This window comes from Trachymyrmex cornetzi, unplaced genomic scaffold, assembly GCF_001594075.2.
Source record: "Trachymyrmex cornetzi isolate Tcor2-1 unplaced genomic scaffold, Tcor1.1 scaffold248, whole genome shotgun sequence".
NCBI classification, from domain to species: Eukaryota; Metazoa; Arthropoda; class Insecta; order Hymenoptera; family Formicidae; genus Trachymyrmex; species Trachymyrmex cornetzi.
Genome location: NW_017297144.1, coordinates 1,545,582 through 1,572,300, shown reverse-complemented (window position 1 = coordinate 1,572,300; position 26,719 = coordinate 1,545,582). Strand labels below are relative to the sequence as shown.

Below are 26,719 nucleotides of genomic sequence, written 5' to 3'. Positions count from 1 at the left end.
AATATTTACTAATTACGGTATAACACCGTTTGCAGAAGTTATATCTAGTGATTACTGCAGCATTGCTTTTGGTCTCAAACGTTATTGACGATTGCGCGGATATGTTCAATGATTGTTCGAGTATCCTCTCGATATCCGAATCGAGTATGGCTCACCTTTGCGCGATTTTTCATTCAGACGCAATATTCCGGTAGTAGTGCAAAACCGAATAAATCGTTGGGAAAAGAGCACAAGTAGTTTTTTATGCAATGCATATTCCCTCGCTATATTTTCGTAGCCCGGACTGCCCCTGTCATTTCCGCGATGTTTATCCGGCTGTCTATTTTCGGGGACTTACACCTTACACCGGGATTCACGATGCGTACGCACGCACGTACGCACTGTTTTTCTAGCAATCCGTCACACGTACGTGGATAATATGTGTTCCGTTGTGATATAGGTGACTGCCACATAGGCGCAAGCGCGACCGGACTCGTCGTCGAAAACGACGGACGTTCAGTCGCTCGGCGTTCAGTCGAGTACCGACGTCGTCGTCGACGACGTCGTCTCCTCCCTTGCGCCAGGACACCCACCCTAGTCTCGTCATCGCGCATCGCAGTGCCATGTGATCGTCTCGCCGTTCGAGAACGCGCTCGATCATGAAACGACTTATGACAGCACGCGCGCGAAGAAGATACTGAAAACGCTGACATTGGTTAAAATTTGCTTTCTCGTACACCGGGATGGACGAAATGTTTTTCTACAATGATTTTTTTTAATGATCGCGAAGCCCGTTAAATCTTTGCGAGCGCAGTAATCGAGAGACTCTTGTATATCTTGAGGGGTAGCGCGAGAAATGGCAGGGCACGTCCGTGAATGGAACCACGTGCGAGCAGTTGATGCCAAAGGGATGGATAGGATTTCCCTGCAATTTTTGATGACGCGGTGTTGAAGTTAAAACTAACTGATTAGGCAGGTGCGTGGCACGTACGGAGCATGTAAGACAATGCGGTGGTGTGGTGGTCCTTGCGATCTCCTGCGGTGCAAGATTTTTGTCCTGCTTGTTCTGATCGGCTGCAGCGATGGCTATTTTAATATATTCATCAGCCATTCTCAGGTCATGAAGCTTTTAGGTATGTAGGACTGCTACTCGATGTTGACATAAAAGACATGTAACATAGATAGGGAAAATTAAATTAATAGTTATCAGAATGAAATATGTGTTGTGTAATAGTTATCAGAATTAAATATGTGTTGTGTTGGAAAGAATTAATTTTATTCTCTTTATTATTTATTCAAAATTTATTCTTTTTTTTTATTTATTTAGAATTTATTAAAAATATAAATCTGTATAAAATGTATTTGAATGCACGTATGAAAAAAATGTTTGTATACCTGATTATATTTTATTTGCGTATTTGATTCGTACTGGTACCTATATTTAATTGCGTTCGTAAAATAACGTGAATTTTTTCAATACAAATTTCCTAAACATAAATTTAGTAGTCTGTTTAATTTTTTAAATATGTCTTGAAACTTTAAATGTAATAAAAAATTTTATGCATTTTATATTCGAATATCATATTACATGCAAAATCCACTGATGGGTCATTTAGTTTATACTTTTAATTGCGATTTAATTAATTGATAAAAATTATTTAAATGATTAAATAATTAAAAAAACCAATCTTTGCTATTTAAATTTACATGTATTATAACAGAAATGATTTAAAATTGATTACGAGGAAGTTCACACTTTGACATTGAAACTGACATATCCGACATCTACTACAGACTTTAATTTTATCTGATTTATTAATAGAACAATCTATTCTCTTCTTGCGAGCAATCTTTTTCTCATGACATCATGTCATCCCAACTCCGCGCAAGCGTTAGTTGCAAAAGCGTTAAAACGCTCTCCCATCCTCTGCCCTGTTTTACACTTTTTCCATTCAATCTAAACTCTCGCGTACATTTTCGCGTGGCGGTAAACATGAAAATTTCCTCTCCCGCAGCTCGTTAACAAGTCCCATTACAATTGTCGTCGTGTCGGATGCGGTATTTTCTGAAAATAAACGAAAGCTGGCGACCGCGTGAAAAAAAATTGACATCAGAGAAAATCTGCAAAACCAAACGATTATTATGTTGTCATAGATTTTGTGCGTGAAGTCGTAACCAACAATAAAAATCATTACAAATATATAATATGAATAAAAAAATGGAGATAAAAAGTGACGTAGCGAGAAGGTTGTTAAGAGGATTAGCTTTAATGATAAAAAATTAGACGTTTCTCGCGAAACTAATATATGCGAGATATTAATCTTCCGCCAGCAATTGAGGTCTTTAAAGGTATCACTGACATTTTAATTGTGAATTTTGGTAGATAAATTTAAAACTGTAAAAAATAAGTAAAATACAATCCGATTTTTATAATACTGTGATAGAGAAACTCGTTGTTAAAGCTTTGACAAATGTACCAAAATTTTTTTAGACTTTTTATATAATCCGGAACAATAAAAAATTCGCTATTTTTTCGAAGATTTCTATTGCTGACGGAATAGTTAAAATTCATGTTGCCAGCGGAAGATTAAGAATAATATAAATCTCTGCATAATTAGCATCTCATTTTTTAAATTCCTCTCCTTCTCTCTTTCTCTTTCTCTTTCTCTTCCTGAGATAAGTTAACTTTAATTTTAATTTTAACCTCTCTTTGTTGTTTCTTTTTTCTCTTTTTCTTTTCTTAATTTTAATTTTAATCCTCGTAATTTGCGGCTTTTCATTCTCATCTATCGCTTACTTTGTCACATGTTTCTTGATTTTTATATAATTTAGTTTCACATATTCTATTTGTATTAATATTATTTTTGTTGCATTGTTCCGTTATTTGTATATTTTTGTTCTTACATTTTTCTTTTATTTTTATGTTTTTGGGAAGTTTATCACATAACATTATTCTGACTTATTGAGAACAAAGAGTTTCTTACATGTCATAACGATTTTATCGATTATTAATTATAAAAATAAAGTTCTAAAAATATATGTAGAATATTAGATCTTCACATTTTCATTATACAAAAATTGATAATTTTTTTTGAAAACCTTAATTAATTAGAATAAATGAGGCTGTATCTCCTCCTTTTATCTTGGAGCAAATAAAGATGCATATGTATATGCGTAACGTAAGCATAATAATGTTAATTAGCATCGGAATATTCTCTTCCCGCTTTCATGTTTATAATTGCAAGCCAAGTGATTGTGTTATCCCTTGTACCTTATCTAATTCTGTCTCTTTAACGTTTGCATCGTTCTGCATCCCCAGTGCGCAATTAACGCGATTGTAACGCGTCGCGAGGGAAAAACTTTTTCACGAGACTCGTCCGGGGTTTTAACAAATGCGGGCAGAAAAAACTTGGGGTCATGTACGGATATGTATCGACGAGAAAGGGAAGGGGTGGTTGCACACTTTGTGGCATCGCAAGCGAAGGCGAAATCGTAAAACGGCCGGCGAAAGAGTGAATTAAGCGTCGAGACCGATTATGGCAAGAGTGTCATTTCAGCAATTTGCGGCACGAGCTACTCGTTTTAATGGTCGCCGACTATATACCGGGCCCCGAGGTTAGGTTCATGCTCACGCATACCTAGGAGAGAAAGTCTCCGTTCCATCCGATATCACTTTACGGTCCCGTGATTCATATCCGTGCACACGACGGCACCGCACCATCGTGGACCAGGCGTTCTCCACTCGACGTTGGTCGATTGCACGGAGGCGCAATGAGGATGGTCGGATTGGTGGAGCTGGACGGATTGGTGGAGGGTTGGAGAAAAAAAAAAGTAAAATCGCCATATTTACGAGCGGCCGGCGCGGCTCGTGACTCTTCGAAAATCGAGGCAATCCCGGTGGTCGCGACACTCCGAATGGCAGAGCGATCCGACACGTTCCGCTGGATTCGTGTATTGCAGCGGTATAGATTGCGCTACGGCACTTTCGTACATTTCACGTTAATCGCGAAATATGGCGCACCGGCGAGTATGCAAAAAAAGAGGGAAAAGGATACACATAGAAGTGAATTCGCTCGCGAACTGAGAGCGCGGGTCGGAAAGGTTTATCGCATTTTTTAAAAATTTAGTTAGTATCTGGCGCAGTCCATTTAGTGATAAATAATTGTATATTCTCCACGAGGAAGAGTAGATAGGAAATGGTGTGATTATCGAAATGCGGTAAATAGATAGGAAATGTGATGAATTCAAATCTCGTAATATGTACATATATATCGATAGATCAGATTAATTCAGCTTCTCCTAGTAACTTTGATCTATCTTCGAAATATATAAATTTCGCCAGAATTACACGAGCGGTGTAAGCACATCTCTAAGATCAACTAAGAAGAGATAGTACGGATAAGAGGGTAAGAGTTATTAAGATTAGAGACGAGTTGAATATAGTAATTTATATGAAATTTGAGACTACGGGAATGATTTAAATTTATCTTCTATTAATTTTACTGATGTGTCTCTTAGAGCGAAAGTGATTATTCCGAGGGGGTAACCACTAGCTGAAATACTGTCCCACAGATTACACATGACATCATATGATTTCATCTGATTACAAATAATTTTTTTCGCTACATACGAAGTCGTTTGGTAAAATATATGAATTTATTTAATATTATACAATGATTTATCGTGGTTGCATACGTAATTATTGGATTATACATAGAAATTTAATATGAATTTTATAATGATTTCGAGGACTCTGTCCCACGATTACATTAAGTGGTTATCCCCTCGGATTATTCTTTCAGAAAAATTTGTATAATAATGTTATTCCTCTTTCTCATCTTTTAAAAACTACGGGATTTTTTATACATATCCAGTGCAATTTACTTAATGATAAGTGATTGCGCATTTCTCCTCTAAAAGTAAGAATATGAGAAGTGGTTTAATTATCAAAATGCGACAAATGGATGGGAAATATTTACGGTGAATTTAAATTTCATAATACCGATAGAACGGATTAATTTGACATATATAACTTCGATCCATCTTTGACGAAATATTATATAATTAAATCTTTTATTTTACACACATCTATTACTAATTCAAATAATTCTTATACTATCGCTTACAAAAGCGAAACAGTCGTAATTGATTAAAGTTAATTGTTCCATCTTATAGTTTACGTAACATCGAGTATGATGCAAATTTAGCAAAAAGGACGGTGGCTCCATTCCTTAAACGAGTCTATTTTTCAAGTGCCCCGAGCGACCGCGAATCTCTAGATACAGGGTAATCTTCGTCACATTTCGGATTCCGCCGTGGGGGGTGGAAAGCGGGAGGACGATGGGAAAGTGAAAGGGTTGCTTCTGAGAGGAGGTAAGCGGTGGGGTAAGTTTCGTCGCCAGGGCTCTCGAAAGTCACTTAACTTAGATTGCACGAGCGAAATGACTTTACTTCCCCGGAAAACTTCGTTCCGTTGGAAAGGCATCTCCTCTGTGCAAGCACCAAAAAAGAAAGAGAGAAAGAAGAAAAAAAGGAACGAGAGGAATAAGGATAAAAAGAGGAAAGTTGACAGAGATGGAGAGAAAGAAAGGCGGCGTGTGTGCGCGAGAAAGGCGGTTTGAAGGTGGTGTGTTACGTAGGAGGGGAAGGGGTAGTGAAGGGACAGGGCAGCGAAGGAGAGAAAATACTCAGTGCCACCTCTGCACACACATACATACACACACACGTCCTCCCTTTGCGAGGACGAAGATACGAGTCGACTATTACCTGACACCTCCGTGCGGATTCAGCATTTACTTCCGCCGTCGAGTTCGGAACGTTTACACGGGGTTTGTTCTGATTGGGCAGGGGATTTCTCACGGTGTGATGAAAGACGCGGGATGAGCTTGTGCTTTGAAGTAATATCCTTATTCCTCGAATGGAGTTGTCTCTCGGCAACATGGATTTACTACCGAAATTGCTTCGCGCTAGTCAACTGGTCTCACAGCTTCAACGATGTAGAGTATCGAGTTTTCCTTCTCGACGAAGTTATCTCGGAGCAATATAATTTTATATAAATAGCATACATACATTTCTGTCCTTTTTACTTTCTTTTATATCTAATACTTTTATCAGTATTAGGTCCAATTTGCGTTTATTTGTATGATAAGAAAAATTAAATAAATAGTAAGTTTAAGTCGGAAGATAATACTAATATATATGATTGATGACAATATGATTAGTGTCCTTGATTTATGTAAAAATATAGGTAATTTGTTTTATTCAAAATGATCAAAATATTAACCGATTTTCAGATTTATTGGACTGTCGTACGGATGTTCGTGTCTTTCTTGCGTACAGACTTCGGGAATCGTACGTTGCGCGTAATAAGCAGGAACTTCGAAATCGTTTCTAGAATTGATTTTTAATTTACTCTCGACACATGCACACACACACTATGTACTCTCGTTGCAGTCGTCTCCGTATGTTTGTCCTGTCTGGACCACGAAACGCTCCGACAAACAACCGACAACGTGTTCATTGCCGTCGACTATCGGACTAGCTCGTGAAACGACCCTTGTCGATTCCCCTGGCTCCAGCCGTGTCGCTGGAAACGACACGAGAAAATCGATTATTCCGCAAGAACACCCATTAAAAAAAGTATTACGCGAAAAGATTATCGCGCACATTCATGGAGTATCTCTCTCACGTTTCTTACACTCATGAACATTTTTTTGACGTTTTCGCTATTTTTGCGCTAGTGCTCCAATTTACTATTTTATATTTTAATAATTATTAGAGGATAAACTTGTTTTTAAACCTTATCTGTGCCTAAATCATATTATAATTATTTAATTTCGATTTAATTTCGATTTAAAGATGTTTACAACGCTCTTGGCGATATAAAATGTAAACAGTTTAGTAATCGGTTAATTACTGTTTTCATTTTGTACTACTAAGAGCGTTGTGTAAACCTCTTTAAATAAAAATTACATCCACAGTACGATTTAACCATATAGGTACAATTTAAGCAAATTTACCCTGTGTATTAGTGATTTTATATGAATTTTTAATAAACTTTGAAATTATTCTTCTATTTATTTAAAGATAAATGAAAAAAGTTTATTGTGTATATAGAATCACGTTTGAGATGCAAAAGATTAAAAAAAATTATCTACGTACTCGGAATAATAATGTGATGTGCAGAAGAAGGGATATATTCACTACGTATGATAAATCTAATTTCTTTATGCGATTTCGACGTTCAAACTTGAAGGAATTAGAGCGTCCAATTTTCCCGCCCGTTGAACAAATTGCTTCTACTCTAGAACAATTCCTTTCGCTTCTGGTTTCCTTCATCCCAGTTTATTTAATTATTGCAATGGTCACGAACAGTTCGTTACTAATTCCTTCCATTACATAGATGTACATTGTCTGGCATCACCTCGCAAAATTATTTATTTATTATGAAATATTACACTATTTTTGCCTCTCTTTTTCCCCGTTTTACAAGTATAATTATTTTGAATATCCACCGAGGTAATTGATCCGCGCAGTCATTTGGGTTTAGCGAACTCATGGAGCTTAATACACTGGACAAGCTGTACATATATTATATATATTTTTTTTTCTTATAATATATATAAATATTTAAAAGTGAAAGCAAGATGAATATATATAGTACTGTCAAAAATTTCCGGCCAATGAGTAATTTCATTGAAGTATTTACAATTAGATAAAGAATCTTTACAAAAGATCTCTAGTATACAAGTATTTAATATATTTTAATATTTAAATATTGTGTTCTTAGTTGATTTTAACAAGAATCTTATACTGACTTATAATTTAAACTGAAAAACAGATCGACAATAATTATCGCAAAATTATATGTTGACTGAAAACTTTTGGCAGTTTCCGTATATGTATATATGTATATATACTTATATTTGCAAAACAAACATTTAATAATTAAAGATATTTCAATTTTAAATCCAAACCTAGCGTTTTGTTTATTGAAAAAGTTTAAAATTGAAACACCTTTAAATATTTAAAAAACAGAGATAAGAATAAAACGTTTTAATATCTTAAAATTAAACACTTCTTTTTTAAGTGTGTACATATATATATATTTAATAAAATAATATATATAAAAATGAGGCCACTAGATGTGTTCGGTAATCTATAAATAAAATAAAAGACCGAGAAAGCTGAAGTTTATTTTTTATTTATATTTCTTAATATAAAGAATTTCTTTTTCGAAAATTTCTTTATTTATATTTATATACGTAATATCAGATACACAAACGTGGTGTCCAACCGTATTAATTTCCTCGAGCGGGCGCTGGCTAGTGGCAACAAGGTGGAGCAGCAACGTTAGCCTAAATTGCAGTAGTTTGCCGACGGGTAGATCCGACCATACGATAACGTAAACCGCCCATGGTTTATAGCCGCGTGAGCGAACCTCCCTAGACTTGCACCCGTATTCACGCATACTCGCGCGATCCGCGATTGAACATGCAGCTCGCACGATCGCCGTGTGCGTTCGCCGTAGGAGCAACCGTGTCTCTTCAGCCGCGCGTTACTGCAAAGCCCTTGATCCAGCGATAATAGATTAATTAATACGTCTTTCCTGTAATTGACGGCGTTTACGCCGCCGTGTTTCCGTCTTTTGTAAGTGCGACAAATTGTGAAAGGGTTTGAGTTGATAAGCACGTCGACGAGGATGGAGTGTCGCCTTCACGGTGAAAAGTTTTCTTTCTTTTTTTAATTACTGGCAACTTACATAAAAGATAGGAATCAATGTTTCGATTTTCAAAGAAAAAACACAAAGCAGAATTAATTACTTTAAGTAGAAATTTTACTTTAACTCTTGATAGAAATATTGTCAAAGTATCATTTTTATAATACAATGAAATGATTAAAAAATAATAGAGAAATAAGGAAGCATTAAGAAGAAGAAATATTAGATTTAATTGCAAATTACAAGGATCGCTACACTTCAGAGTGCATTTTACTAATAATTAACTTTTTCATAAATAATTTTGCCAAGGTTTCAAGTACACGATTGTCAATCGCGTGCGATTTCTGAGACAAGTTAGGAGATTTCTATGAAATACAATTGTTCTTGGAGAAACGGACGTTAGCTTTCTATATGCGTGGTTTATTCGATGTCGGGTGTAAACGCCACATATACATCACAGTTAATTTGTCGGCTAGCAAGTATGCAGCTGATTTGCAATCCGATTCACGAGCGCGCTAACCGCCGCGCCGTCTGGCTGGCCGGCCGGCTTACACAGGAAATTGATATGACCGTACAAACGCGGACGGTCGCGATATGCACGCTTCTCCATATCCATGATTTCGTACATATTTACACGCGTCCCGTTCGCGTACCAGCAGACACGTATGATTTACGCAAACGCGCGAAGATGCGCCGACGAAAATTTATCCTTCGACACGCCATTGATGTATAGCTAAAGCATATTGCTTTTTACGTTTTATACTTTATGTATACCTTACATTATATATATATATATATCCATATATGCCTTGCATATTGATTTTCTAGAGTAAGATAGAATCTAATAACGAAAGAATACAATATTGAAACGTACCAGTTCTTGTTTTAAAAATGAGTGCAACTGATCGCAGGTTTTAGTTAATTTTGGAAGGAATCTTATTTTAGAAATAGAGTCATATAATTTTCATATATATAAGTGATAGAAAAGAACGAAATGTTGCATTAATAATTAAACAATTATTATTAAAATGTTCACACGAAATAAATTTGAATCTACATTTGAAAGGGATGTTTTAGCTTTTACATTCTTCTTCAAGTACTACTTAAGTATAGCAGGTGAACGATTGTATGCTTTCTACTTGTCACATTCCTATTTTCTATCCATGCATCTGCGCCGCAACTATTAATCTTTTTTTTCGTCGGATGCTTGAAAGACTTCTATTGATTCGAGAACTCATCGTTTCGTACGTGACGTATGGTACGTGTCAAATGCACCGTGCACGCATCACGTACGAAGTGGTCTCATAGGATATTCGTAGGGACAGGGCAAATAGTATAGGTATAGAGGTGTTGGCTACACGTGTATTCGCCCTGGCACTTGCACATTAGTACCGCTTCGCCCATACGTCGATATCCGTGCATACATGGTTAAACATATTTGTACGTGCAGCTAGGGTCAAATCCGTTCGTATTAATTGGCAAACATTAAACTCGTTATGTGTATTCGACCCTTGTACACGTATAACGCGAGCGATGAAATGTTATTTCAAGCCGGTGAAAACGCATCTGATAAAAAAAAAATACATTTCGTGTCTTTGAAATGTCGATACCATTCCATTTATAATGTATCGTTTTTTAATATTTTTAAATACTTGATCCGACTTTTATCTCTAAATTCGCTCTCTAAATTGTGTGCATCGAAATGTATTTAAATATTTTTATTTTCTTTTTTATTGTCTATTATAATTTACTTGTTTAACGCAGAATGCTTTTTAATATTTTTATATCGCATGCGCATGATATTATATATATATATATATATATATACATATATATGTATATATTGTACATATACATATGTATATGTTGTATTTACTTTTTCAAAAAGCGTTAGAATATTTTTAAATATTTCCATCGTAGTGTCAGCGCGCAGCACGATGCACCTAAAACAAGGATGCAATTCGAAAAATAAAGAACACCCTTTTACGCTCTACATGCACATACACATGTCGTTGTATGACGTTAAGCGTTGACATCGTTATACGTACAAATCGGACGCGTACACGTCGATTGATGGGATCGATAATGTAACAAAAAGCGTGACGCTGTATATCGCTGTCATGCGCCACCCATACCATAAATTTGGCGTCATTTAATTCCTTCATTTAATCGGATGACGTGGTACACGAGCATTTCGACAGGAACAAATTTGTGAAGCAAAGCGTCGGAATATACGTATACGTCATGTTGCATGTACCCACGTTTTCCAAATCATCTCCTTTTCTCGAAGTAAATTGTTCGTTCGACTCCGAATATCGATGATTCCCGTAATAATTTCGCGGAATTATAGATTCGAGACACGAAGGAGGCGAGTCGTCGAATAATTCGCTGTACGCGCACGTTTGTAAGGTACTCGTTAGCAGGGTTGCCACAAAATTGGAAATCGTAGAAATCAGGAAATTAGGGAAATTGAAAACTGTCAGGCAAGTTAGGGAAAAGTCAAGGGAATTTTGCAAAACTTTTTAAAAAATTAAAATTCTTGGTTTTAGAGATGTTTAATATACGTACATCACATCTACGCATTTTTGGAATACTATTAGCGTAATTATTAAAAATGTAAGCAGTATCAGCAACATTACCATGTTAAATTGATTTTTCAACAAAATATTTAACGATTTTAAAATTAGGACAAAAATATAGCAAAAATGTTAAATATTATTAAAAGTCAGGAAAAATTAAATTTTATCTAAAAATTCAGGAAAAATGAAACACAATATTAAAATTATAAATATAATTTATTTAAAATAATATTACAATACATATCTTTGTATCATTTTAACATCTAATTTTGACCGTAATTGGTAGTACTCCTTTGTATTTAGTTAAAAGTTATGAAATTTTATTTACGAGATGAGGAATTTGTGACAAGCCTGGTTAGGGAATGTGAAGAGAGGAAGAGAAACGAAAGCGAGAGCGGCGAGAAGTAAAAGCGAGGGAAAAATGCACAGTGCGAGAGCCTTTCCATGGAAGCGCAAATGAAAATGCGCAGAAAATCGTCTATGCCGCCGCTTCCTATGGCTATATATATTGCGTGTACCTGTAGTACCTGTCGAAACCTATCACCGTATGAAATCTTCCTGCAGGTGCGATAGCCATTCAGCCGCGACCAATGGAAATTGCTCGTGATTCCCGAACATTTTTTACACCCCCCCATTCTCCTCGACGCGATGTCCGATCCCCTCTGTGTTTTATTCTTTTCACGTATCCCTCGGTCTCTCCACGTAGATAATATCGTTCGTTCCATTGTAAATCAAACGATATCGTAATGTCGGTCGGCTTTTCGATGTTTTATTGGGGTATGATTTAAACGACTATTAAATATGCAAAAGTAAATCTTCACGGTGTATTCTCTTTATTTCGTATGTATATTACAAGATCCCTATGTAGGGAGTAGCGGCATTAAAAAATTAAAGAATGAAATAAAATAAATAACAAGTATGATACAAGTTATTTGAAAACCTCGGTTCTCCGGCAAACTCGGATCGAATTTTACGTTATGCGAGGATTTATTTTTTTCAGTAATTTATTGCGCGTTTATGTATGTATATACACATTATTCATTTATTCTACAAATCGTAATGCGCATGTTGATAAAAACCACAGGTACCAGAAGAATTAATATCGATTGCACACCGAATGAATATTCAGCGTGTGATTGAGGTCCACAATGCTACGCACAATTCACATTCTAATGAGCATGCATTCCATCGTGATCAATTATCCTAATTGACAATTAGTCGCCAGACATCATGAGATATCAAGAATGGAAAATGTGGTGTTAAATCGATAGCGATAAAATGTGAAAAACGATCTCACGTTCCTCGTACAGATACATTTCAAAATTTTGGTTTTTTAAACAGATTTATATTTATGAAAAATAATATGAGAGAGAGAAAGAGAGAGAACTTGTGCTATTTTTACATCTTCTTAATAGTTTTATTTTTTACAATAAATTAAAAAACATTAAATATATTCAAAAAAGTTTATAAAAAAATTTATATTTATTTTTTCAATTAAATGATTGAACATGCTCGTTAGCTTCATAGCCGTATGCCGACATGCACTTTCGATTTAACCTTTAGCTAAGTTAATAGGATACAATTCAGTAAAAACAGTTTCGATCTATTCTGTAGGCATATTTTGTCAGAACTTGAATATTAAAAGACAGTTATACGTCTGGATTTATGGAAACAGCGCGGAAATAGGTGCATCGTCGCGTGCAAGTAGTATGATAAATGAAAAGGTCGACATCTCTCTAAACAGAACGTTTTCTATGAAAATTACATTCTTACAATTCTCATTATAAAAGAAAGAAAGAGAGAGAGAGAGAGAGAGAGAGATAAAGTTGAGCAAAATTAAAACTCATTAAAAATTTGTGTCATTAAAATTGTATCATTAAAATTGCGACACAGAATAATATAACGATGTCGGTTTTTTTGTGACATTTTAAATACATTTTATTTTAAATATAACAAATAAAAAAATTCATATTTTCTGAATTTTATTTTAAAAAATATATGATAATTCCAAAAAGTTGCTATTTAATTTAGTTTGACGCAGCATACTTTTAGCATTATTTAGCGAATATACTTAGAGACGTTTAAAAAAAAGTCAAGTGCATTACACAGAAATATAATTAGAAATATATTCATATACCTCCGAAGGAATAAATACATATTGCAATGACCCTCTTGCGTATAATATAACTTCGTTTGAAACTACCTGGTTAATTCCGCACTTTGAAAAGGTATTTATCGTTATTAACAAAGTGAGAACGCTAGTTCGAAGAGTCAGGTCAATGCATTGGGGACATTATCGAAATCGATTTTCGATTCGACATGGCGGTGCTGGATTGAAACTTCATAACGCGAACAATCGACAACTTGGCACACGGTACAGTACGTTGTTCGTGTTAGATATATAATTGCGGCACAAACTCGCTTTGACGCCAGCAAGCGGTAACTATTGTTTAATACATAAAGATGAAAAAACAGAAAATTATAAAAATCGGTTTACACAATTCAGTTATTGCTGCTATTCATGTAATAATAAACGCTTCATTTAAAAAATGAAGAGCATTATTAAAATATTTAAATAATATCAATTTCGTAATTTTATATTACATAAATTGCGTAATTTTTTATAATATAAATTACGTAATCGTTTTATTTTTTGACGAAAAACGTTGTTGTTTAGAAACGATAAATTATCCACGATAGTGATTCTGAGATGAATTCTTTCAATGATTGCGATCCCGTGGCGTTTCGATCTGTGTTTCAAACAATGAAATTCATTCACGAAATTAATATCGCCAACGAAACGACGCAAACTTTTTCATACGATTGCGAGAACGTTCTATTCAGCGATTTAATTAGCATTCTCTGACAGCGTCGGAACTTCCGCTTTTCTTTTTCTATAGCTTTGCCAGGCCAGTCGTCAAAGAAGAACAAAAATTTTTCCGTTGGATGTTCCCAATTAAAAATTCCGGATAGCTGAGCGCGCCTAATTATCGCCCGTACACGAATAGTCGGACGAAGTTCTTAATCAGCGATGGTTAATTGAGAAGCTGCGGTAGCGATCGACCAATTCTACGAACAAAACCACTTCTGCGGAAGCTTTATATGTATGCACCGTTGCCTCGTTTTTTCCTGGCGTTTCTCTTCAGACTGCGTCCTTTATTTTTCACAAGAAAGGCAAGTAAAGAATGGATCGCGAGAAAGGATCGAAAATTCTGTCTTCTTATAGCCTTCGCGAGTTGAGAGCCATTTCTTGCAAGCTAATTCTTCAGTTCCACCTTCACTCTTCTTACTTAGAAAATTCTCTGATTTGAGATCGGACTTTTCTTAATAAAAATTGGAATATATTTCTACAACTTTTATCAATCTAAAAACATTCGTAGAAATGTTTATTTATTCATTGACATTTCAGTTGGAAAACTATATATTACTTCACTAAGAAAAAGTATCTAGAAACTTTTTAAAAATATTGTATATCACAAGTTTAATTAACAAAAACTTACTGTTTTCAATTATATTAAATTATATTTACATTTTTTTAAGGAGAAACGATCGCAATTTAAAAAATGTATAAATATATACATAAAAACAGATTCGGTGAACTGCGATAATTAGAGCATTCTGTATGTTCCGTACATGCCTTTCTGCAAATTATGCAAACTCGCGGAGATAGCCAGCCGATTGTAAAGTAGAATGTCGTAGGGAAAGTAATCAAATTTCAGTCCTGTTAAATCCTGCGATGAATGTGCATTCCGAGAAGCGTCATCCTAGGCAGACAGGAGAAGAGTGAAAGGGGTTGGGAAAGGGCGTGAAAGGAAAGCACGGAGAGGAAGTACCGTCACTCGAGGGCGATTAACGATCGCTGATAAAACGTCTGATGGTAGGCAAGTTAGAGAGATTGACTGCTTTCGCAATAACGCCAGGGTAGCATTAGCAATCTAGTTTATTAATTTGCTCGCTACTTAGAGGAATGCGTTAATTAATCGGCGTGTTATCAGATAGTTGTAGTGACTGATGAGCTACGAAGTGTAGGATATACGTTCTCAAAGATAACGTATTATCGACGTATTATCGCTAAATAATAAATAGATATTACAGAAGGGGTTGATAAATTATTTTGAAGATTTTAAGCAGTAATTCTCTTTTTTGAATTATTAACAAAAAGAGAAATGTATGTAAAAATTGACAATAAAATATTTAATATACTTAAATTGATATAAAAAGTGCCGCTTTTGAGAATTAATTGCTGGAATGACATAGATTTTACAATTTCCATGTATTGCCCTATCCTAATTTAGCTCAATTAAATTGAGTTTACTAGCATCGAATGTACTACGTGTTTGTTAAAATTTAATGGAACACTTAACGTATGTTCGATTAAATTGATGTATCGCTGGTATTACGTTCATTAACGAACTGTCGGCGCGTTTGTATCTCATCGACGTTACTCCTCGCGATAATTGTCGCTAATTACGCTTCACGCGTTCGCTTTATTTGAACGGACGCGCCATTATTTCTTTGCTTCTTGGGTCATTGTCCACCTCGTTACTGTGATCGTTCTAATGAATTGTCGCGGGTTTCAGTCTATATGTATTGTATCGATTTAGCCACACGTGTCACGACGTCTATTTCATTTCAGATTGGAGCACATTATCACACTTTTTCGACAGTTAATAAAGCGAGGGACAATTACGTTAATACTTTTCTGGAAATTTCTTTTTTAAAAATATCCTGTCTTTAAAAAAACATGTATTTTTCTTTCGATTTCCTATTGAAGTTAAAACAAAGAATATCGTTACAATACACATATCAATTTTTTTGAAATCATATTTAAAAGGCTCATATCAGAGTCAGTCTTAATCTCTTTTGTAAATCAATACGTAAAAAAATTTAAATTTTATCAAACAATAGTCATATTTTATTGTTCGATCAGCAAAATCTTTTATCTGGATCAATTAAATATAGATTGCATTCAACAATGTGTCGATTCTGCTTCAGGCTTCCACCAGGGATACATCACGTACTGTCAAACAATGACAATCGATGCACGAACGCCGCTGCAATCGTGCAGTTTATATTGAATGCGCTTTTTTTTCAGGAGAAATCCGTGTAGCGAATAATTTGTGAATAGCGTCCAACTTGGTTTAGCGTTAAAATACTTCCGTAACAAAGAGGTGAATAAAATTGCCTTTTTTTCCGTACAGCTGTAGTCTCGATGTAATGAAAGCTTGCATCGCGGTGGCCCCTTTTTCGCATTCATCCCTCGGTTGCCACCGTCGCGTCGCTCCTCTCGCGAGCACAGTTTTTCACAGCAGCAGCCACCTTCCGTTTGTTTATAGCTTCAACTATTTACCGTCGCCGAGGAAACAGGAAGGTTTTATCACAGACCTACGTTAAACCGTTAAAAGAATGACACGCGAGGAAAATTTCGTTGAGTTTTTGTTATTAAAAAAAGCGTAAAATACTTTTAGGCGATTTAATTTTTTTAAGGCTGTATTCCATATTTATTATCTAATTTTTTCATATTTCTACTACGCCTTTCGTTTTTAATAATAGTAATTCACGCGTTTATTCTTTTATCAATATCAACATATATTTTAATGTATTATTAAAAATTTTAAATACACGATTTAAATTTGTGATTAAATGGACGGGCTAAATAATTTTATGATAACTGTGAGTCAACACAATTATCCATCGATTATTTTCTTTGTATCTCATCCTGTTACTGATAGATTGGCAAATTCTATTCTCTCTGTTTTAAACAGTTAATGTCAATGTAACGTGAATTAGCGCGGAAACAGGTTGCTGACTAACGTAAATGTAAATTAACGTGATTGTACAAACAGTCTACATTCGTAAAATGAATAAAGTAAGATAGTTGGATAAGAGGAGTGCTCTCGTTACACAAGAAATTTGCTATGAGCAAAAGTTAAATTTGCATTAGGTCGTGAATTGCACAGGAAAGGCCTAGCTATGTGCAGACTTTGGAGCGAAATCCAAATATCTCGCTTACGTGCCCTACGAACCGTTGACATTAACGGTGCGCTGATTCGTTAGCCATCGCTAATGCTACCGTTCCAAAATTAACGAATGCCATTGCAATAATTGAGCAACGAGAAAGAAAGGGGTAGGGTCGGATCGTGTAATATTCACGTCGTTCTCGTGATGCCGGATCAATATTTAATAAATGTTTCAATCTACCTGAAACAACAAATTTATTGGCTTGAACGATTACCATTCGCCGACAATCGCGCCCGAGGGGCCATGCGCAACTAATTAAAAGCGGGGGGGTATAATTGAATATTAAGAATTCTGCCCGACAAAGCGACAAGCGACCGACAGGAGAGGGAGACAAACCGAGCGTGCGATAGGGGAAAAGCAACGGCGAATTTTCGTGGAACAGGCGAGTTGCGACTGATTTTAATTAAAGACAAACATCCCGTTCAACTGGATGAGGACGCGACGCTCTTTCGCGGCCAACTTCGAGGAACAACCGTCCCGAAAGACTCATTCGCTTCTTTTTGCTCCATCCTCTTTGTCTTTCTTCCGTTACTCCTTGTTTTTCTCGTCTCATTTTCCTTTCGTTTTTCTCCTTTTTCCCTTTCTGGTCCATCGTTGATTTTCCGCAGCATTCGCCCTCGGCTCTTTTACGCCAACTATCCGACGAAACCTCGGACAAGACGTCGAAAACTAGAAACGAACCGAGCAAAGAGAAAGCCGGCAATAGAATGGGGAAAGGTTTCCAAGAGATGAGACTGCCGTTGAACGAATGTAGATAATTTTCAGAGAAAACTCACGAGCAGAGAAGCGATCAGAGTTGGTTCGGACCTTCGTCGAGATAATTTGCGAAAAGTGACGCCAGCTTGTTCTAACAACCCTTGCTTCTCGCTTTCCTCTTTTACTTTGGTTCCAAGTACACAAATAGACACTTAAAAATTGGTCACTTAAACGTTGCTAAGATAAAACATTGGTTATGTGTTCCTTTCGTGCTTGAAATCAAATAAGTTACGCTGATACGAAAAAAAGGGAGGAAACTATGTGAAAAAATGCGGGAAGCTACATAAATGGAGTTATTAACGAAAATCTGCTGAAACATCATGAATATTTTTGATACGGGAAGGTATAATAAATTTCTGTATCTTTATGGCATAAAAGAGACAAAAGAAGTAAATCCACGTTACTTATGCTTCCAACCCCTCGTACGTCGTCTAGTCTCTCGTAGCGAAATGCAACTCGTACCGTATCGCTTTGCCGGTGAAACAAGGTGGACTCTAATGAATAACGAATGAAGGAGGAAGACCGAACGAAGTGGAAGAGTAAAAGATTAGCTTCTGGCGATATTCCTTCCATCGCATCTATCTTCTTTATTGCAAATTCGACTAGTCGACGTGACGCCGCGCACTCTACGCGCGCGCCCCGGGAACAATAAATGACTCCTACGGAATTCCATCCGGCGCCAACGCATACGCTCGCAAGGCGCGGATCTCGCGATAAATGACTCAGATAAAATGAATCGTGGAAACTGCTCAAGGTCGTGGTGCCGCATTGCGCTCGGCTCGATGCACCAGTATCGATTGTTCCTCGCGACTCTTTCATTCATTAAAGTTCCTCCAACATTTGCAACACAGTAATAACAATAAGTCAAAATATAAAACAAGATAAAGAAGTCATACTTCGAGTAATATAATGTTTATGTGTTTACCCTAAGATAGCATTAGCGCAACAATACATACAAAATACATACAGACGTTTCGACCTTCTTACGACAGGTCCTCTTCAGTGTGATAAAACTTCTAACAAATTAACATATAAATTCTTCTTAAGATCGCATTCTTATCCAAATTCGTACTCTTCGCAAACAGAAATATAATCATCCCTTGTGGAGAACATAGTGTGAATCCATATAATTACAGCTTGTAGTAAAAATTGTCTCAATAGGACATCCTCAAAACTCATACGCTCTATGGATCAAATTTTTAATAATTTTTTAACCCTATCAACACAGCCTATGTTAATCTGTTAGAAAATTTTTCCAAATAAAATAAGCGATTTACCATTGAAAATAATAATACATTCATATTAATTTATAAAAATTCAATATATCTAAGTCATCTAAGAACATCTAGTTTTATTGTTAAATTTAATGTGTTAAATTCAACTCAAATTTTCCAAAGATGAATCTATCGTTCGTGAAAAACCACAGACACCATAATAAAGTCAATTTTTATACAACAGACAAATATATTTATCAGATAAAAGTACGATGAGGAAAGTGCGCAACTTTTTCAATGCGTGACAAAATATAATTATAATTGCATTAATATCATCGTCATGTTATAACAACAAGTGGAGTAATCAATTTATTGGCAAATTGCCACGAAGTAATGTATCTAAAAAAAAAACAGAAATCCGCGCTAGAACTTCTGGCAAAGTTAAACAAAGGGTGAGTCAAGTATCCAAAACATGAGTACGTGGACACGATATCGTTTGGTGGAAAAGAGCGGTTCATTACTGACAAAGGGGTAAACGAGTGGAAAAGGCGATCGGGGGAAACAAGATCCGAGAGCAGGAGATTAGTTTCCAGAGAATATACGCGACTTTTTTCATCTCCGGCGATCCGCGAGACGTTCGAATTTCCGTCGTAGTCAGCCATGCGACGCACGCGAAGTTCCCCTATCGGCGGAGGATGTTTCCTGCAGGATGTTGTATCCTTAATGTGTTTACCTTGGCTCCTGACCCTGATCGAACCCTCGCGTGTCTTCCCTTTTGCACGCTTGGAATATCCACTTGAAGAACATCCATGCTCCTCGTCGCTTAGCATGGCTGTTAGGCGAATACAAATTGCGCGGTGTGCAATGTTAATGGATTGTCGAGACTTAGAAGTGAACGATCCTGGAAGCATATGCTAGAACATGGAACCCTGCTAATAAATTAGACTTGTTAGTTTCACGTAAGGACAAAAGATAACACGAAACAAATTAGTTTGCTTTATTCTAACATCCAGTTAGCATGAAAATAAAATTTAGAAAGACTTCCACGTATTGAATAGCGTCGAAATTCTAAAGAATGTTCAGTATTATAAATATATTTCTTTTCTACTAATTAATATATATAGATCTCATACATTATACATATATTACTGAAGGGGTAGAATAATTGAGGAAGAAGCACTTCTCGCAAATTACATTTTAGGAGAATAAATAAGCAATGAAATCATATTCTTTAATTGTAAACTTTATTTTAATAGACTCTTGATTTAAACCTTAGCTGCAAAGTATATGATATTGGAAATTAAAAAGTTGCGACAAATAATGATCTCTCGATATTTTTGCCAGGTAAAACTCGATTTCAAATTCGTTAGAGAACCTATTATTAAAAATTTAAAAACTCACCAAGTTGTAGAATATCCTTTATATATTTGAGCGTGATCTCTAAAATTTAAACTTTACAAACCGTTTACGTTATTGACAGAGGATTGTACGAAACGCAGTTACTCGCGCGCGTTCATTTCAAATTCAATTTGGCGTCGCATCAGTCTGCGAGACACAACGTCAATCCCTATGCTAATTCAATTTTCCTGGTATGGTATATGCTTCTAGAGTGAGACTTTCTACCTTAAAGTGGCACACATGTGTATTTAACTTAAAACGATATGTCTTTCAGTATATCTCTAATTCATTTAATTAAGGAAAAATTAAAAAATAGGTTGTCCATTCAATAAATCATTAATTATTTGTGGTAACCAAAATTTTTAATAAGATAGTCGTAATCCTCAGAAATGGTGGACTTCTGTTTAGAGGCAATCGAGAGTAACACCGTAAGTGAAATCGCACTTTGCTTTAATGACCCAAGGTAGTCGTTGATATGCCAAACACGATATTCTACTTAGCGCCATCAAAGCAGGAAACCCTATCCGTAGATGAAGCTTCACTTCTGAAGAAGCATCCATAAACTATCTTCCATGTTTCCCGTGCTCTCATCCAACGGCGAGCCATCTCCCATGGGATAAGACAGGAGAACCAGCCACCCTTCTTCCTAAATTCTTCCTTCCATGGTCTCGACGGCAAATTGATAGATCGCTCTATGACCCGCAGTGATCTCGCACGGTTGCATGTGGGAGATACGTCACGTGATTTGATGGATTCGACCGCGATTTTATCATATGAAAGGACAAACTATGTAATAAAAGATAAAATAAATGATATTTGCACGCGCGCTCGCATGTCTGCACGCTACATCGTTCAAGTCCGCCTCACGGAATTTCCATGCCTTGAAAGATAGGAAACTTTTATACGCAGGTACTTCTCGAAGTTACGTAAAAGACTGAAGAAAGATTGCCGTGCAGGAAATGCGACACGTGACAGCTCTATGAATATATCTCCGATGGAATTAAGTGTGCGAAAGCAATAAGTAACATCTTATTTTTCAAGCAATTTTTAACAGAATGAAAGGAATTCTTTTCGCGAAGAGTTTCACTAGCGATAGATCCTCAATATAAGGAATTCGAAGAATGCTGCGGAGAATGTTACACTCTCCACTTCTCGTTTAAAATCAAAATAAGTCCGTACACGTAGGTTATATTTTAAATAACCAACTACTTTATTTCTCTCAGGAGAGAGAAAATACACATTTAACATACCTATTAGTTCTCATCCTTTCGCACGCGTAGTAGAGTTTGCCCCATAGGTGCAGCAGCAATTTAAGCTGCAGACCCTACAAACGTATACGACGCTGCGAAACCATGTGCAGAGAGCGCGGTGCAATTACACGTTTGCTCGCGCCGCTAACTTTTCGCCGCCCCAAACTTTAATGTACCTACGTCGAAACGAAGATGCGGGATGCCGTGAAATGAAATCTACGATAGCGGTATACGCGGAGTCGCCTACGCAGTCTCCACGTAATCCCAGCAACGTAATGCAACGGCTGTGCCACAGCGAGCGGCGCACAACCTGATTATGTCCATTTGTTGCCCACTCAAAACCCCCAGACGATATCGCGGAACTTAATCCACCTGAGTTAGTTGCGCGTGCTCGTACCTCGTGGGATCGTCTAAGATTTATCTTCTTGTGAAATATTTTCTCCCGGCTTTCCAACACACCGACTGAATCTCTCAGGCTCCTCCACGATGCGCGTGTGAGACAGAGAGACTGTTACGCCCGCACTTTTCTCGGCACGATCGTGCCTCGCTTGCTCTCGCTGCTTCGGCTATATCTCGAAGCTGGTTCCGTTTTACGTGTGCGGCATTCCCGCGGGTACGGCTTTGGATAGCTGCGACTGATAAACCGACGTATAAATATCCCCGACAACTTTGCATCCCGACTATTTCGCAACGCGTTAAACAGAAAAAGGGGAAAAAGCTGGATAATAAAGATTCGCGTCCATCGGAAGTTGGCGATTTTCCGGCTGGCCGCACGCGTCCATTTCGCGAGCGAGCGATTTAATTGGCTGGAACTGAAAGCTAATCGTTCACTGGCGTTCGTAATGAAAAGGTTCCCATTAGTCAAGTCATTCGCATCACTTTTACGATGAATCAAAGAGAGAATTTCGATGTCGGTGAGAGATCAAGGCGCGGCCGGTATGAAGTTGGCACCCCATTTTGAAAAAATCGATATTTTATACACAGTTCCGTTTGCACCCACAATAGTTCTATAGTTCCTGCTAAGTTTAACAATAGTTCCGCTGATTTAGCTAAAAAAAAATTGTATAAATGGGGTGCCAACTTCGCGTGGCATCCCAAGTATCGCAAAAATTAATTTTTATCACGAAATTCTAAAGTTCTCGAAGAATTCTACAGTTCCTGATAGGTTTCAGCGACAGTTCCGGCCTCTAAGTATTTTTAAACATTTTTTTTGAAGTGAGAGCCAGCACCCCACCGCAAGAGTGGGGTACTCTTGTAGTGGGGTGCTGGCTCTGACATTAAAAAATTGTTTAAAAATATGTAGAGGCCAGAACTGTGTGCAAAACCTACAAAAAGCATTAGAACTATTGTAGAACTGTAGTAAAATAGCAAAAAGTCGGCGAGAACTGACCGTTACGCGGTACTTTACTCTTGCGGTGGAGTGTTGTCTCTCACTTTAAAAAATTGTTTAAAAATACTTAGAGGCCGGAACTGTCGCTGAAATCTATCAAGAACTGTAGAACTCTTCGAGAACTTTAGAATTTCGTGATAAAAATTAATTTTTGCGATACTTGGGGTGCTACATGAAGTTGACACCCTATTTATAAATTTTTTTTTTTAGCTAAATCAGCGGAACTATTGTTAAAACTTAGCAGGAACTGTAGAATTATTGTGGGTGCAAATGGAACTGTGTATAAAATATCGATTTTTTCAAAATGGGGTACCAACTTCACACCGGCTCAAGGCGCGTCTATATCCTGAAGTATCGCATTTATATGATAGAGCACATCCCTATCCATAAAATCTCTTAATTTACGCTGCCCTTAGTTTGAAACAAAAATTCAATATAAATCGCTAGTCACTTTTTTATCTTCAGCTTTAGGAGATTGTGTTTTAGGTACTCTCTAAATTCTGTGGATTTCACTCTAAAGAGTGAGATTTTACTCTTCAGAGTGAGATCACTTTAAAAGTTTTAGAGAGTAACTACGCGAGTAAAGGATAGTTTTATTCAGGCAAATGTCTCAATGTACCTATGTCAGGATACTTACACAAAATTTATTATTATCTTTCAAATGTTTTTTTTTATTAGAAAATTATAATTTAATTAAATTCAAAAATTACAATTCAATTATAATATTATATTTAAAAAAAGCATTTGAGATTAATAATAATATAAACAAATATAAAGTTTTGTGTAAATATCCGGACATAGCGTATATGTCTAGTCACTGAAATTTACCTTATTCCATACAACTTAAAGAATTTTGAATATGATAAATACTATTAAACACATTATACTTTTGAAACAGAAAATGTATAAATGCGGGATACGCGTAACACGATACTATTAGGAAGAGACCATTTTCGGGAACGAGTTTCGGGGCATCTTGAAGTGCAAGTGGTAACGCGTTTACTTAGTCAGACACGACTCTCCACTTTAGCCGGGATTAACGTCTGATAATAAAATGAAGTACAGAGGGATTAATACGATTTCGCGGATGTTTCGCTTAATACACAGCCGACTGTCATTATCAGTTTCTCTGCCGGGTGTTAGTCTTTCCTTCGTAAGACCCGGTGCACGAAGTAGAAAGTTACTTAATCTTCTTACTACGCTTACCCTCGAGTCCGCCCGACGCCCGCCGCCTTAAACTTCGACTACCAGCATTTCAATGTATACGTATATTCACGAAACGTTAAGCTGTCGCTAAACCGTATCACAGGCGTTCGCGTCTTGCTCAACACTTTGCGAAGAATATAGATTGTACAGTCCATTAAGATTTTTCAGATTCTAATTTCATTAAGATTTTATTTTGCAGGGAACTTATGTGAACTTGTTTATTAAATGTTTTCGTTACATTAAATTTGCTTTATTGATATATGTTTTTATTTTGCATCCTTTTTCTATCTTTACTTTAATTATGAATCCTTATTATTTTTATATTTATATGAATTTGTATGCAAATAAAAATAACAAAAAATTATATTATAAATGTCTAACGATTGCAGACAAATAGTTTTGTTTTAATAAGAGTTTCGAAATATTAAAATAATATTTATATATTGCGATTTTATATTCTATAATATTTAGTACGTTTTTCAAAAGTGAATAAAAATTCATCAAGAAACTAAATGTTATAAATTCTTTCAACTATCGAAGAACTGAAAGCACAAAAGTAGTAGAACTCTTTGCAGAGTCAGACCATTTAGAGTTAGAGTGAATCTGTTATTGCAGTTAAAACTTTCCTAACTATACAATGTGTTATGTGTTACGTAAGGATGTTTGAAAACAGTTCTGTTTAGAAATAACAATAAAAATATTTTTCAACAAAAAGTTACCGTGTAACAATTTAAATTTAAATAGAAATAGTTACAGAGTTTATATAATTTCATTAAAAGCTAAATTGCAATGTTTAATCAAAGACGTGTTAATAACGAATTACAGTTCGCGAGGAGGTGAAGGCTTTTCAATTTTTAACAGTGTTAACTTTCGTCAAACCGCGACAAGTATTCTCGCTCACAGCGAGAACGGATATCGTACGGATTTGTAAAACATTCGATCCTCTCCACATTTCCTTTTCGCCTCTGTTCTTTCCATTTTCCTCTCTTTTACTGCATTTTATGTGCTTCTCTTTCATCGAGTGTACAGCACTCCGGATCTGAATATCTCGCTTTTTTAAAGGATCTTATCGCGGTGCAAACGCGACCACGTTGCGTCATAACACGACGTCGAACATGACGGTAGGTACCTATGTACGTACGGTATATCTGACAGAGCTTGTTCGCGAGCGTGATATCGAATTGCGTAGTCATACGTGAAGGCAGACGGATGACGCATCCGATCTGGGGGGGGGGGGAGGGCGAGGAGGGCGGAGGCGCAACTATACGTGCGAGTGCCCAAGAGGAATTTTCAGATCATGATCCACTGAGAAAGGAGGATGTGCACCGAGGAGCAGGGTAGGATGGAGTACCTGGCATCGACGGATTCGTATTATAAATCCGTTCGCGGAATCTCCGTGGTTATTTCGCGGTAGATATTCCCCGAGATACGATTTCGTCGTATGCGAAATACGCCGATAATAATCGTCGTATTAGACCTCTTGTCACGCCGATATCATACGTCGACGTGTGCACTCGTGATAGACATTTCACTTTTCGTTCTCCCCATTTTTATTTAATCTTTATCGCTACAAGTTATATATAAATGTACAGCACACTATGACAGCACACTATGATAAGATCGAGAAAAAGATAAGTATACTAGTGTAAATATTGTAAAGATATATTCAGAGGAAAGCTCATGTAATACTCTATCAAAGCTCCGACAATAATTCTGCGCAATTCACGTGCCGTTGAAACGAGAAGTTCCCTATGGCGACATTATTCTGTCTCCTGAAGTTTCCATGGAAATGAATTCCGTGCAACTGCGATACTTCGTGTAAAGAAGACGCGACCGTGGTCAATGTCCCCAACTTATAACGAAGGGCTGCACGTGCCGTATAGTTCGCGATCGGTCGATTCATCGGGGCAGGGAAGGTGGAGGTAAACTTTGCCGGCGGCATCGTACAGCTTTTTCATAATTGATCGTCCAATCGATACACTCTGCTATTCTGCTTTCAGGACTCGAGGCCGAGTTGTACTACGTTCGGGAGGGGGTGGTAAACACGTACGCGATGAATTTCGTCGTACCTGTGCCGGCGAACATAGCGGACCTAGAATTTTCATGGCAGAGCCTTGTAGGACATCCGGTATGTATATACATATATGTATCTATTTGTAAGACGCTTCTAGCGCAATCAAGTATCCAGTTCTACGCAAAAAGAATGA

General features: G+C 36.6%; 1 protein-coding gene across 1 annotated transcript; it reads left to right on the top strand.

Annotated features, from left to right (window-relative positions):
* Window positions 1-528: 528 nt before the first annotated feature.
* LOC108761324 (tyrosine-protein kinase Drl-like) lies at window positions 529-26,719 on the top strand. The gene is made up of 3 exons (XM_018507780.1): window positions 529-1,112; window positions 26,513-26,640; window positions 26,684-26,719. Exons 1-3 carry the CDS (start codon window positions 986-988, stop codon window positions 26,717-26,719), a joined length of 291 nt encoding a protein of 96 aa, XP_018363282.1. The 5' UTR covers window positions 529-985.